The 16446-nt window shown below is 32.7% G+C and overlaps 1 protein-coding gene across 3 annotated transcripts in view; it reads right to left on the bottom strand.

Moving 5' to 3' along the window:
* LOC147067042 (uncharacterized) overlaps positions 1-16446 on the bottom strand; it is a 105959-nt gene that overhangs the window by 4060 nt on the left and 85453 nt on the right. For all 3 annotated transcript variants that reach the window (XR_015071445.1, XM_085953661.1, XM_085953662.1), the window contains exons 3-7: positions 10085-13171; positions 9754-9938; positions 7987-8150; positions 7489-7692; positions 554-835 (exon numbers count right to left, since the gene is read on the bottom strand). Coding sequence is in view for 2 of the 3 variants with exons in the window: in XM_085953661.1 (XP_085809787.1) it covers positions 554-835; positions 7489-7692; positions 7987-8150; positions 9754-9938; positions 10085-13171 (3922 nt within the window). In the remaining variant the exon portion in view is untranslated. The remainder of the gene's footprint in view (positions 1-553; positions 836-7488; positions 7693-7986; positions 8151-9753; positions 9939-10084; positions 13172-16446) is intronic.

Genomic DNA, 16446 nt, shown 5'->3' with positions numbered 1-16446 from the left:
GAATTTATAGCAATATCACCTTTATTGTAATGGTGTTAGAACAGATTATGCCATTCGGCAGACCCGACAAAAAAGTGAGTGTCATTTTTTTTCCAGGTGCTTCGTCCATATTAATGACATTGTTCTTAATACAATAATATTATATAAAGAAGATCGAGAGATGGTCACCTATTAATTGTTAGATCTGGTTACTATATCATGACACACATTATCATTTGAATTACTTATGATTTCAATGGATACATATATGATCACACGCAAGTTGACATATCAAAACCATAATGCAGTTTCCCAAACTGTGGTATGTGTACCTCTTTGTGATTTCAAAGGGTATGCGGAGGATTTTTTAAAATCTTAATTGCACCACACATTATATGAATTATGAATGTCTTATGATAGTTTAGTCCTCCCTCTTACGGTATTTAACAAAAATCATCCATAAGTTTGGGAAACATCACGTCATGAAATAAATGATATTTTTAATATATTCAATACACAGTAAACTCTTCGATTCTGATAAAGTAACTAAAAACTAATATAAGTATAAACCCACCGGCAGATTCGCGTTCAAGAAATCTGACGAATTCACTGGCCAGTTTTCCAGGTGGGATATTATTGGCGGCTGCGGAATTCTGGTCCTCTTCAAGCAATTTCAAGCCAAGGACAGACGACAGAAGTCTTAAAGCCTGGTCTCGTTCAGCGGGACCCTTTGCTGCTCTAACATAGGATGTCACCAAGTTCCCGATGAGCCTTCGATCGACCTTATCCTCCTGTGATGACACCGATTCGCAGTGCTTTCTCTTCCACTGTGCCACCTCTTGTTCCAAGTTGAGAACTGTTATTTGAATGGGTAAATAAATTGAATAAGAGTCAACAATAATTTCAGTACAATAATTACATAACCAAAATAGAGAATGATTATGCAGACAGAAATTGATTTTGTGGGATTTGAACCCAGCACAGTCTGAATATTCTGAAGAAAGTTTAGATGATAATATCTAAGATAACATAATATGTTACTAAATAAGAGAATTTTGATGATAACTTCACTTCGATGGAGTGAAATTCTGTCAAAATTATGAAGGAAAAATAATAAAAATACCTATTATTAACTAAACATAATATAAATAATATTAAAGTACCTATTTATACAAAAAAAGAATCCTTGCAAAAAAATGAAAAATAAAACCTCTAGATGCACAAAATTATAGTTGTCAAAAGAGTCATTCCAGCTGGGCTGCCATTGGTGCTTTTGCCAGATCCCAGATTCAAAGTATTAAACAAGCACTGGAGATGCATATAAAAAAACAATCAACAGCTAACACTAAAACACGGGCAAAGTGAACCCGAAAACGAGCAAAAATAACAAAATACAAATAAATATAATTCAAATATATGCAATCAATTTATTAGGAAAATAGTAGATGAATGCATGGCAATAATAAGTTCAATCATATAGTGAATTTAGAATGAGTGATTAGTTAGTGTGTACTATATTTGAATCAAAATAATAATCTTCCATCTTCTGTTATTTTACAGAGATCAGGGTTGCCAGTTGTCCCGCGAATAGGTTGCTGTCTATGCCTTATATATAGACAAGAATAAAACCAGTACCTGAAGTAATACTCAGAACCTAGGCGGCTTTATTATATTTTTGATGCGATCAAAAATGCGGCTGCTCACGAGAAATGCAAAATAAAGAAAAATAAATATCATTCACATGCTGTAAAAAATGAAGGTATATTTAAATTAGAACAACAAAACAAACCATTCAAGAATAAACATAAAAAAGAGCGTCTCATTTAAGAATTAAAGGGTGCTTTCTTACTTCTCTACAGTAAAAATTAAATATGAAATATATTTTATAATTTGATTATAAAAATAATACAAAACAGAATTATTTTATTTTCAATATTTAAATTTTTTTTAAATAATTGTCGGGAAAGATTTTATTTTTCGAGATTAACCAATATGCAAAGAATAACAAAACAATGTATGCATAATAGTGATTAATCGTAAAAACTGCGAGCATATCAATTAATATTAATATAGAAGTTGGTCTAAGATAAATTTAGGGGCTCAATAAGTATGTAGTGAGAATAGGTTAATAAATTAGATCCCACACTATTAATTTAATTGTATCAGTTTAAATCAACACAGTTTGTCAAATTTAATAATAATAACATTCACAAAAGATCACATGAAACTAATAACAATTGATGAAAAAAATTAAGGGATGACAAGTATGTCTATTTTATTATCTTGTGACAACACGTGTGACAATTATACCTAGGGTGACCAGACGTAGTGAATTTACGGGACAATTTCCATTTTTTAATAATCTCCGATAAAGGTTATGAGACCACTGAAATATTTCAATGCTACAAAATATTTTTTATGGTGTATCAAATAGTAATCAGAATGCTGAAAAATTGATTGTATACGTAGGATATAATTTTTCAAAGCAACTGATATATACATTGTAGTTCCTTTATTCCTATGCCTACGCATATGCAAACACAGAAAGAGTTCCTTTTCTATGATCAACTCATAGTGGCCAGATGAGTGAAATAAATTCGATATTATGTAATTTGTAAAAAAATTATAACTTGATACAAGAAAACAATGAACAATAAACAATAAAACAGGAGTTATTAAAAAATGTAAAAATATAGTCACACCGACAATGGCCTGTATTCATATTTTCCAAACCTGGTTACCCTGGTTAGACTAAAATTTACAGGTATCTGCATGATAACATTATATAGAATTATGTTCATGAAGTTATAGAAAATACGAGGGTGGGTCAATAAGTCCTTAGAAAAGCCGACAGGTGGCGCGACTAGTTCTGTAAGCGGTTTGTTTTCATGCAGCGGCACTACCGATTCAGTATGCTGCGAAGTTTCAATCAGATTGGTCGGGTTGTTGTGTGTTTCTCGTACATTTAAAAAAAAAATTTGCTTGTTTACAAAAATGGAGAAAATTGAGTTTAGAGCTGTTATTAAACATTTTAATATAAAAGGGTTAACAGCAAAGGAAATAAAAAATGAGTTGGATTTAGTTCACGGCATATCTGCTCCTTCACTTGCAACTATTTATAACTGGTTAAATGAATTTAAACGTGGTCGTACATCAACAAAGGATGAACCACGCTCTGGACGTCCTGTAGAGGTGACTACACCAGAAATGATCAATAAAATCCACGATATGGTGTTAAGTGACCGAAGATTAAAGTTGAGTGAGATAATTGAGGTTACAGGGATCTCAAAAGGTAGCGTCATTTCTATTTTACATGACAAATTGGGCATGAAAAATATTTCTGCAAGATGGGTGCCGCGTTTGCTCACAGTCGACAATAAACGCAATAGGGTGGTGGCCTCTAAAGCCCTGTTGTCGCTCATGCAACGCAATCCGGATGAATTTTTTCGTCGCTTTGTGACTGTAGATGAAACATGGATACACCACTATACTCCCGAGACGAAAGAACAGTCAAAGCAGTGGATTGCGAAGGCAAACCATGTCCAAAGAAGGCGAAAACCGTAAAATCAGCTGGTAAGGTTATGGCTACTGTATTTTGGGATGCACGTGAAATTATTTTCGTTGACTATTTGGAAAAAGGAAAAACAATAACAGGGGATTATTATGCATCTTTATTGGACCAGCTAAAAAACAAAATTGAAGAAAAACGGCCTCATTTAAACAGGAAAAAAATCCTCTTTCATCAGGACAATGCCCGTGTTCACACATGTTTACGATCAATGGCTAAAATTGAAGAATTGAAGTTCGAATTGGTCGACCACCCACCGTATTCGCCAGATTTAGCCCCCAGTGACTTTTTCCTTTTCCCAAACTTAAAAAAATGGCTAAGTGGACAACGTTTTTTTTCAAATGAAGAAGTCATCGATCGGACAAATGCTTATTTTGAGGACCTTCCGAAAACTTATTTTTCTGACGGTTTAAAAAAAATTGAGAAATGTCTAACCAAGTGTATTGAGCTCCAAGGAGATTATGTTGAGAAATAAAAAAAAAATACAAAAATAAAAACTGTTTTAATGCTTTTTTCTAAGGAATTATTGACCCACCCTCGTAGCACTGATAATCAGTTAAAAGGTTTATTCATAATGGTGAATAGAAGTAAGGTTATTTTATAAACAAACGAAACATTGTTTCATAAGAATTGTCAAGAGGTTGCCCAGAGTTCAGTCTCAGTTAAAAGAACATTAGTCGAAATTACTATAACAAGATAAATAAATGATATCTAAACTAAAATATACATACTTTTCAATCTCTTAAATATGGTGGTGAGATTCAATTGGTTTTTTAAATCCTTGATTAATTAAATACAATCCAAAATTTATACATGGTATGATTTTTTCTTTAATTGAATATTTATTTTACACAATTATAATGCTGTAAGTGTCTATATAATTATATTCATATTGCCATATTCAGCTAACTGCCAAATTTAGGTACATATTTTAAAAATAATAATAAAATTATATTTTATCTATATTGAATTTGTATAATTATAATTTTTAGGATGGCCATCCGCAGTTTTGTATTTAAATCGAAAAGAAAAATTACTTTGGCCTACTAGTATGTAGTGAAGTTATCCTAATCAATCCTAGACAATAAAAGATGTTTTAGTTTTAATTGTGGATAATTTCTTTTCGAATCTCACCACTTTTTCGATCACAACAAAACACAGATGCAAAGAAACAGTGGTGCCAATACGGGAACATTGACACAGCTGACATTATGACGGACGAGCAAAAAGCGAAGCACACAACAGTTGGCTGCACTGATAGCGGAAGAAAGTCAAACCCCATATGGCAAAATGAGTTGTGGGGCGACTCGGAATGATCCGGCCACCGAAATACCTCACAGTTACCAAATGAGATTACACCGTCTACCGCAGATGTGTTTTTGTTTTGTTTTATTTGACGTTTGCCTTTGCACAAACTTCATTCACTTGTGTATATGATGCACTAGTGCACATGCATTGCCGAGTAGACATGGTATAAAACAATGGAAACAGTACTATTTTTGAACATTGTGGTGCATCAACATTAAACAAAATATTTTCAATACCTTCCAAGAAAAATAATGAAAACAGAAAGATAAAATCTAACCAAAAGTTGTATATGATAAGAAATTTCAACTATAAATGAACTTGGTTTGTTATTTCCGAGATAATGGTTACAAAATATAAAATTTAACAAGAAACTGTTTTCAAAAGATTCAGTTTATTAAATTTGTATTCAACACATAAATTATTTAATGCAACATGTTTAAATATGTAGTCCCTTTTCTTCCCTCATCATATCCTCTAAAATCAATAGTAAAGTTTTGATAGGTAGAACATAGATTTTGTAAAAGGAAATTGGTTTATTCTAAAATTATTTGATTGTCACTCGGAAGGTATTGATTTATAAGTACATAAACAAAATACAAATACTAAAAAACATATGAGTAAACATGTTATTATGCAATATTACATTTATAAATTAAGAAAGGACATTAATTAAAAAAAATGTTATTCCATCAACTGTGCATAACACTGAAGATGAGTGCATACAATTAAAAAACAAATGTGGTCATAAAAAATATCACAAAAAGCAAAAGTGAAAAATAAAAATCTGTATGTTTTGAGTAAATAATATTACGAAAAAAACCTCAGTTACCATAAGCACACAAATGTTAGATAGGCTTTAAAACAAAATAATTTATTAGAAGTAACTAAAGCAAGACAAAAATAATTTTATTTCCTAAAACAGTCTATTTAAAAAAAAAAATCTTTCCCAAAAGTAACAAAATAAATTTCATAAAAATCATTCTAATAAATCTGGTTTAGAAATTCAATATTATTAAAAAAAAAAAATCTTAACCGATGTAAAAAAACGATGAAGAAATATTTAATAAGTGTTAAATATTTTTGATGCAGCAACGATTAAAACGAAAACCATGCCATCTTTTCAGAGTTTCTTTCGATATAATATTGAACTTCTGGACCATGACTTGTAAATTATGTAAAAACACAAGGAAAAATAGGCTATATTGCATCAATATTGTAAATGGCCAAATAGTTACCTACTTTACGGGGATATTTGAAAATATAGCGTATGTTTCCTTGGAAACCATAAACCACGAAAAACAAAAGAAAAATTAAAAAAATCATTAGTAGTGCCATGTCATTGGATGGTCGATTAGTGGTGTGGACAAGTGATTGAGAATTGTGGCCACTCGACTCGTATACCAGATGGAATTCTGGGATAGTAACAAATTGTGAACCCAGAATTACCAGCTGATATTTAGTTGAATCACCAAATTTGGAAGATAGACTACGCTCTACGGAGAGAATTATGCGATAATAATGCAGTTTATCAATTTTGTAAAGCATTTTGAAACCTCTGAGATATATTATATTGCAGGTGAATTGTGAGGTTTGAAGACATCAATTGTTTTTGTAAAATGTTGTGTAATTAATTTTTATTTACTTACTCATCGAATGTTGTAAACAAGATTCTAATATCAAAAGGGTGTATCTATAAAAATACAGTTATAAAGATGGTCATGAAAAAAAGTAGGCAGAAATTCAGTAATTTTTTGAATTTCAATAAAATATAATGTTTTTACAAATATATTTAGAGATACACACTTCTGCCATTAAAATTTAATATTTCGGATAAAGTGTACTATATTATATTGTAGTATGTCAAGAAACAAGAATGTAGCAATTCAATAATAAGAAATAATAAAATAGGTTAGTAAAAAAAATGCATTTAGACTTTTTGCTAAGCTGTCAAAATCAAAGTATCATTTGCCAATGTTCTATCATTCCTTATTAAAAAATATCAAATTTTATAACAGTATAATACCGATATGTAAAATTATCATCATGAAATAAATTAAGTATTATATGAGTGGTTGAGTGAGTGCATTGGAGAAATTCAAATGAGGTGTCTTTTTTCTGCCCAAACCAAAGGTGAATATCATTAGTCAATTTTCGGCAAGGTAAAACTTCTAATTCACCAGATTATTGTGAAATAAAAATGTTAAGACACAAAGCAAATTTTTTCTAGTATCGAAAAAAAATATGAAACTGTAAAAAGAAACGCAGAAAAGTAAAGAAAAAATCAATTATTAACTGCGTGCAAAATAATAACATATATGGATGGTATTGTAATTCAGATCGGGTTAGGATTCTTATGATTGGTGGATTGTGTGGGAAAACAGTAAACTTTGTTGCAATTTTATGCTACCACTCTGTACTCAATACGTGCGTAATCAAAACAATGGTACCTACAAGAACAAATAAATCTCCTGGTATCAGAGGTAGAACTTTATTATATCTATGTATTAAATATGGGATAGTTTATCTTTGATACCAGACGACTGAAATGCAAAATATTTTTAAATTACTAGGTTAAGGATTTTTTTTTAAATATTGATTATTATTACAATAAAGCATTAGGGCAGTACTCAAACCTTGTTCCTTCGCTTCAACGAGTTGTGCGGCTTTGGTATCGAGTTGTGAAGAAAGTCTCGCAGCTGCCCTTAAGCCTCCGTTTGATTCTTCCAGTTTCCTCTCGAGTTCTTCAATACTACTCATGAGCCTCGTGATTTCAGCATTAGATTCCTCGAGGTCCCTCCTGCCTTTGCCCGCAAGGGCTTCTCCGTCTCTCTCCTTATCTGTATTATTGTTTACATAAAATATTATTGGAATATTGTAGATTTAATAATTAAATATTAAGCCCCTCCTTTACTCGTAAAAGTATTTATTATTCTTCGCTGATGCAAATGTACGAGATGAGACCTTAGGTCATCAATGTCAGTATGTGACTATTTCAAGTAACGAGTGTAAATATATGATAAAGAATGATAATACATACAGGTATTATGACACAAAATTATTATATGGGTTGCAGTTTACATATATATTCCTAAATATTCTACATAGTCTGCAAATAAATTTAATTTTCTCACCCATTTGAAATTGTTCAAGTACCCATTGTAAGTTTGTAAGGGCTGCAAGATTTTTGCTATTCCTGTCTTCTGATTCGCCCAAATGTGATTGGATATCATCTCGCTGTCTCTCCACCAACCGTATTTGGGTACGGAGTGTCTCTACTTCCTGATTGGCTCGTATACTAGAAATACCAAATGAAATAATGTTTCAATAGAGAATCTCCAATGCGTTGATGAGTCAAAATTCCCCGGTCGAAAATACGTTAGTTTTGCTTACACTCTGCTACTGACTAACATGAACAGGGAAACATAGTATAGTTGATTTTTTTGACAGTAGCGAAAGTTAAACATACATACTGTAACATTTTCGGCATATGTAATGCATAACAAATTGCATTATCTTTGAGGCAGTTTATTAGATTCTATTAAAAAATTTTAGTGTTCAACACCCATTTCTTAATTAGTAATAATAAAATAATCAACAAAAATTCTAGAAGTGGTGATTTTAGTCCTTGAATTCGAGGTGATCTCAAAACCCTATAGTTGGCATGCAATGGCGTGCGGTCCATAGATGTTATAGATGCAGAGCATAATCTTAGAAATATTTGACAAATTAGTATGTACCTACCTAATAATGTTATGTATATATTGGGCAATTGTATGGTGTTACTTAACTGTACCTACTTCTTCTAAGAGTACATTATTATACATTGTTTAAGACTTTTATGGATGATTGGTATTGTACACATTCTATATTATGAATGACATTAATATGTTTAAAATATCGCATAGCTATTATTACCAGACAAAAAAAAAGACCCCAGCGCGACAATTTCAAATTCCAAATCCACAATCTAATAAGTCCTCACTAAGAGGGCCCCGACCAAAAGTTTGGCTTCCCTGCCGTGCGAGATGGCGTCCTCGCTTGACCGAAAATTTCTAAGAAGGGCCTATTCGCGCCCAAAATCTACAGTCCGAAGCGGCGACAAATAACCCGCCCCGCACCCCTCGGATACCGCGCCTTCCGAGCGCGAAACCGCCGATCCTTTAGACCTGTGACTTAGAGATTTGTGGAACAGTGCAAATTCTCGGGCGAGAGAGGAACGTGCCTAGCGCCACGCGCTACGTGGTCGCGCGGCTTTCCTCAATACAAAAATGCAGGCCGCGCTTGTTCCTAGTTCCTTTCAATTCAGTGAACCCCTGTTACCATTATTACGTCAATAGTGATCCACACAACCACCCTTAAAACGAATCGCATGTCCGATAAAGTGTTTCGGTGTTAATCCCGGCAATGTGCTCAAATAAATTAATTCGCCCAACATCAGCGCCGAATAAATTAAAACTGTTACGACAATGGCCCGTAATAATAATGTGTCTTCTCTGTTGCAACCTACAATGTAACCAATAATGTAATATCAACCGATGTCTGTATAATTTAGTGAAATTAAACATCCCTGCGCGGGGAAATTGTCAAATCAAAAATAATGTGTTTTATCGATATTATATCCTGTGATGTCCACACCCCTAACTGAAATAACGCTGACGAAGAATCCCGCCAGTCCACATGTGAGTTCCTTTCATTCTTCTTGGTATCACTATCTACGATATCACACCATACTACTTCATCTGTTGCCTGCCAAGGTTCAAGTAGTAACAAAACCTAAGTAGAAAACCTAACTGTATTTTCCAACAGCATCCCTACTAACAAAAGTCACCACACGCCACTGTTATCATGTTAATGTGTAAACACATTTTTGTTGTATACTGTGAGTTTAAATTGCCTACCTATTAGATGTGTAAACGGTACTGGAGTGCTTGGCTTTATCTTCAGCTACAGCGAGTTGAGTTTGAAGTTCCTGACATTTCTGATCGGAAACCACCAGCTCTCGAGTGTGGGCATCCTCCACTTCCAAAAGATGCGCTCGAAGTCTTTCCACTTCTTTGCAGAGAGATTGTTCCCGTTCAGAAACCTATCAATTATAAAGAAAAGAATAATATTTGAGATAGTATTTTACATGATGGATTTCAAAAATTAGTTTTCTTAGTTGATAAACATGTCTTGATACTTTATTTTTTTTAAAAATAGGCTAAAGAATAATGATTCATTATTACCAACCTGCAATTTTTCCTGAACAATCTGTTTGGCATTGCTTTGCTCGAGTAGAAGATTCTTGCCCAAAACGTCGCACTTTTCCACCAAAAATTGATTTTTCTCTCTTAATTTCTCCATTTCTTCAGCGGTTACTCCAGAATTCTCAAATTCTCTCAATCTTTTTTCAAAATGCATGCATCTTTCTTCATTTTCTTTTAATTTTCCAGCAATAGTTGCGCAATTGCTACATTCATGATTTTGAATGTGTTGTAACAGGTTAGATTTTGCTGCTTCGTGACCTCTTTCCAATTCTTTGTACCTCTCATTTTCGGCCATAAGCAATGCGCTTAGCCTCTGTATTTCACCATGATAGTTTAGGCTCTCTTGATGTTTTTGGGTGACTAGATTGATAAGGTCAGTTTTTTCAGAAGATAATAAATCAATCTGATTTTCTAATTCAGACTTGAACATCTCCAAGTTTTCTATCTTCTTTAACTGGTCATTTGAGATATTATCGAAGCCGATAAGTTTTGCTGCTAGATAAGAGTTTTCTTTTTCCATTTCTTGTAATCTACTTTCAAAAACAATTTGCTGCTCATTTACTATATTCATTGATTCAATTTTTTCCACATCACCTTTACATCTGTCTGACACGTCTACAATTTCTGAGTTTGCGACAAAACTTGACTCTTTATGGATAGTTTCATTGATACTTCCTTCTTCAATGACGTGCGCTAACTCCAATGTTTTTTCTTTCAATTGATCTTTAACCAAATGTAATTCATCACTGAGATGCATATTTTTTAAACTTGAATTCTCATCGGAAGCCTCCATTGACCTCATTGAGCTTTCAATTTGTTTGTTAAAATCAGCTTTGGTTTGCATAAGAGTCTCGTCGAGACGCACAATGTTATGTTTTAATGTAGTCTCAGTTATTTCGGCTTTATTTTTAAATTCCTGATATTCTTTTGTCACATTTTCCAGATCAAATTTCAATACAGCTTCGTTTCGAGCAGCCGTGAGTAACTCTTCACTATTATTGAACAATTCATTCTTCAATGCCTTGTTATCTTCTTGTAATGAACTAATTGTATTATTCAAGTTTTTAATTTGAGCTTCAGCTTCTTTGTGCTTTAATTCAAGTTCATTGTGATGGCTTTCATGTTGGCTAACCGATTTGGTTGCTTCTGTCATCAAATCTTCCATTCTTAATTTAAGAGCCTCGTTTTCTTTATTCAAAATCTCCACACTCATTTCTACTTCAGATAAATGGCTTAGTTTTGCCATAAGGTCTGCTTTTTCTGCCTCAACCTTCTTTGCGAAATCTTCTATGATGGATTTTGTTTGTAATTCACTTTTTAATTCACTGACCTCTCTCATGAGTAGAATTTTTTCATTATCGAGAATACTCAAATCAATTTTGCACTTCTCATTTTCTGAAGAGACCGAACATAGCTGTGTTTTAATTTTTTCTAGATCAGTTTGAGTAATAGTTAATGTTTGCTGCAACTCTAAACTATTAATGTCTCGATTGTCTCCTGGTTTCCTATTCATAACAGACAATTCGTTTTTGGCATTCTGAAGTTGTTGTTGAATGGATTCCAATTCAATTTTTAGGTCATCTCTCTCAGTAATAATGCATTGTTTTTCAACTCCATTTCTTTCCAATTCTGCTTCAAATGTCTTATTTAAGTTACTGCAGTCCTCCAAATCGGATTGCAGCTTTTCAACATTTTCTTCATTTTGCTCCAGAATCGGTTCTAACTTGGAGATATTTTTTAATGTCCGTAATTCAGCAATCAAAAAATCATTATTCTTCTTCAATTCTGAGCACTCATGCTCATAATGAGACAGATCACCATTTAAAATATCCATTTCTGAGCTCATTTCGTCAATACTCAACTGAAGGTTGTTGATGACCCTAGAGTTATCTGCAACACGTATTTCCAAAGTATCATTCCGGCTTTTATATTCCGAAAATGTTTTCAAACAGACTTCAACATAGCTTACTAGTTCATTTTGTGAATTACTTTCAACTTTTTTCATATCCGGCAAATTAAAAGTAACGTATTTATCTAAAAGATTTTTCACAGTTTTGCTAAATTCTGATTCAACTTTAGTTTGTAGATTTGCAGTTGATAAAGATTCAACTTCTTGCTTCAAATGATCTATTTCTAGGTTTAACCTTTTGATTTCTTCGTTGGTGTTCAATTTATTTTGCAACTCGACAATTTCAAATTTAAGTTTTTCAATGACTTCTTGTGCCTTTGAATCATGAAGAGTTTCACCCAATTGAATGGCTTTGTTGGGTACGCTAGTTTCAGCAAATTTTCTTTCCAGCGTGAAGAACTTTTCCTCCAGTTCTTTATATTTTTCATTTGGCACATGATTGTTATTGCCCTGGCTCTCATCGGCTGGTTTTATATTTTTCTGTGATTCTTCTAAATCATGCTGTAGCTTCGTACACTTTTCTTGAAGATTGAAGTTTTCTTCACTTAGATCCATATTTTCTTCCTGGAAACGTTCTGCATTCTCTTTTAACAGCCAGTGGACTTTATCTAGATTTTCATACTTGTGATGGAGTGTATCTAGATCTGATGACAACTTCTCATTTACTTCGTTCAGTTCCTTTAAATCTAGCTCTCTTTCTTCCGCGCACTGGTTCAACTTCGATTGGAAATTGGTTATTTCACTCTTCAACCCTTCGTGTTCTCTAAGAAGCATGTCATACTTAATTTGAAGTTCCTTTTTGATGTTTATCATTTTCTCCATTGCAATTTGGTTTTGGTTATCCAAATCATCTATACTCGATGTCAGATTTCTATTTTCTTCTGTCAGCATGTGAATTTTGTCATTCAGTTCACGGAGATTGCCAATATTAGTGTGGTCATCTGAAGAATCATTTTCGTGTTTGTTTTTCAGGTTGGATATCTCAGTCTGAAGTTTGTCGATATGCACCACCAGCCTCTTGTTTTCATCCTTTCGCGATTCATATCTGTTTGTATCAGTCGTCCCTCCTCCTTTTTCTTCGGGCGGATCCCAGAACCAATTAGAGCCCTCATCTTCAACGGTCGAATCTGCACCGGGGAGGCCATTACTGCTGCCAGGAGTCTGAAAATAATGAAACATAATATCGTTAGTCCAATTATAAAAACATTTTCAATCATCAAGAGTAGGTATGTAGATATGTGCATAATATATGATAGAGAATCATTATAATTATGATTAAGTTTTAAGAACCCGCTTTTATATTAATATTCATATTGATAAAGTCGCTGACTCCGGAATCTCGAATAGATAAATGTATAGGTACCAACTCAGTGTTGCCAACCCTACTATAATTATAGTACAATATTATAATTTTGAAACGACGAAAAATGTAAAATACTATAATTTTACGCAGATATGCCAAAAATACTATACTTTTAAAGGATTCGAGAAGAAAATGTTCCTGTAGGTACTATAGATTTTTTCAGAAATACTATAATTTTTACCCATTTGTACTATTATCAATATAGAAAAAGATGGCAACACTGTACCAACTACATATTTTTTGTAGACACTACAATACCTATTATTATGAAGAATAGTGCATACCTAATGTCTGCTAATATTACGTAAATAGAAGGGAAAAAAAGCCTTGTAAAATCTCTAAGTGTGTATGGTAAAGTAGACATTATAATTATTTCCATAAGTAGGTACATATTGCAAAATTATGACTTTTTAAAGACTTGAAAAAAAAATGAAATGGTTACTTTCATTAAGTTACATTTTTTTCGAAAATACGCTATTTATGACAAAACGACTTATAAAAATTAATCCCGTAATCGCGGGATCCCAGTATTAACAATCACGGGATTGCAGATAGTAACCAAAACCGATAATCTTGCTGAAGGGAGGGAAAATAAATACAAATCATTACAAGATAAAAAGAACTTTTTATATAAATGTTATACTTATTATAGAAATGTCATTTTGATTTCCATAGTAACGCACGTAAGTATATATTAATAATTTAGTTGATAGGACCACCTCCTTAGCAACCAATAATAGTGGATTGGGTTACGGATTTCTTCCGAAATAACTTTTCATACAAAACAGAATTAACTGAAAATGAATTCAATTCTACTTAAAGATGGCTAAAAGTATTAAAAGGATGCATTGGCATCGTGTTCTGATATATTCTAAAGGTTTCAAATGTCTAGCTAGTCAGGAAGTTAGTTAAAATCGATTACAAGATCTGTACCGGACAAACAAGAATATGAGCTAATAAAAACGTGGTAAAATAGCGACGCGGGAATATAATTATAAAATAAATTCGCATAAATTTGGTTACGTAAAATAATCACTAGTTTCCGGGAAATTACTAGTAGAAAAATAGTTGTCAGGCATGCTCCATTAAATTCAGACCCGAGTGTCTTTTTACCACCAAACATTAATCGTTGATACTTGTTTGGATTGTTTGCTTAAATAAACAGGGTGTTCTGTTTGCATTCGGCATTCCGATGGGCCACTTTTTGGTTTAGCCGTATACTCCACACAGCTGTATTATCTTGACTGCCATACTAAAATCACGATAATGCGTTCGCAAACATAGATACGTGTACAGCCCGCCCTTTTTTGGTAACAAAGACTCTTTCATATGAATAGCCCAAAAGGCAAAAGAATCAAACGGGAAGTATCAATTGTGCCCTTCACCGAAAAAATAGCGTTATCGCAACAACGTTCGTTTTCAGCAAATCAGTTAAAATGACGCACCATAGATATGAGTAGATACCGGTCAAAAACACATTATTTTTAATCTCGACAACAGATGGCATCACAAGTTTTAAGACCTCGTTCATCGAACAAAAAGCTTCTTCCATTAAACAGGCTAATTTGGATTATTTCGTAGGTTCACATCTGAATAATTACAAGATAAAAAGTACTTTTTATATACAACGTTTTTAAATTTTCTGTTAAATCATATAAACTTGACTAGACTAGCTTAAACGTTCAAAAAATTTGTACTTGATAGAAATAATACTGAAATGTTATTTTGACATTTTTCATATTGATTTCCATAGTAACGCACGTAGGTATATATTAATAATTTAGTTGCTAGGACTCCAGATAATAATAGTGCAACCAAAATAATAATAAATAAAAAGCAACCAATAATAGTGTTTTACTTTTTACGGATTTCTTCCGAAATAACTTTTCATGACAAACAGAATTAACTGAAAATGAATTCAATTCTACTTAAAGATGGCTAAAAGTATTAAAAGAATGCATTGGCATCGTGTTCTGATATATTTTAAAAGTTTCAAATGTTTATCTAGTCGGGAAGTTAGTAAAAAATCGATTGCAAGATTTGTACTGGATAAACAACCACCGGACCAACAAGAATACGACCTAATAAAAACGTTGTAATGATCATCATCAATGAAATGTCACCAAAAAATATTCTAGAGAAATACTTATCCATAGTTTGTTTTGTATAATAGGATAATGTAAATGCAAACTCTATTACAAAACTCTCGTGTCTGAAAATTTATACGTATGCGGTTGGCCGTATCACAGCAATCATCGTGGGCCGTTGTATCAGAAATAGTTGGCCTAATATAATTGAAGACTTCAATCTCTTTGGATAAAACACTATTAAAATACGTAATAAAAGCCACCAGAATACAAGGAAAAGACAGAATAAAATAAGAAGGTTTGAAATACAATCATACACCTATTGTATAATTCATATAAACTTCTGATACGTGCTCGTAAGTATCAAGTCGTCATCAAATTAATGTTCTATTTTAATCTAATAAAATTGGGACATTGGTATTTACAATGAACGAACGAGTTATTTTTTGTTCTCAATGCTATACGGCCATCTATTTCTGGTCTTCATGGTGAGGCCCAGCAGCCCAGACATTATCATAAGTCATGGTTTTTAAATTGACGCGTCGCGTTTAATCGCTGTCATCAAAATTACGATTTCAGGTCAACGAAACTTTTCCGGAAAGGGGCTTAATTTAGAGTTTTGTAATGTAATGTTTTATTTAAAGATTTTGAAGAATTTTAAGAGTTTGTATGCGGTGTTATGGAATAAATAGTGTTATAGACGTTCGATGGCTTAGTTATTAGTACAAAGATATTGTAGGTATGTCCAGTTTTTGCCGAAATTGAGTTAACATACACAAAACGTTCGTCTGTATCGTATCTTTATGCTGTAAAAGTATTGTACGTCCAAATAGGATATTTGAGAAGATATTGTATCTTTCAAACACATAATAATATGTCCATTTCTCATGCATCTTAAAATTAGATTTTCTCAAAACTTACAAAACTGGACATACAATAACTTATGCACTAAAACATCGATGTGGTCTGAGCAACATTCCATATAA

Source organism: Rhyacophila brunnea, unplaced genomic scaffold (genome assembly GCF_057557595.1).
Source record: "Rhyacophila brunnea isolate RB1 unplaced genomic scaffold, BYU_Rbru_1.0 scaffold_4, whole genome shotgun sequence".
Taxonomy (NCBI): domain Eukaryota; kingdom Metazoa; phylum Arthropoda; class Insecta; order Trichoptera; family Rhyacophilidae; genus Rhyacophila; species Rhyacophila brunnea.
Note: the sequence above shows the minus strand (reverse complement) of the source record. Positions and strands in the feature narration are given on the sequence as shown.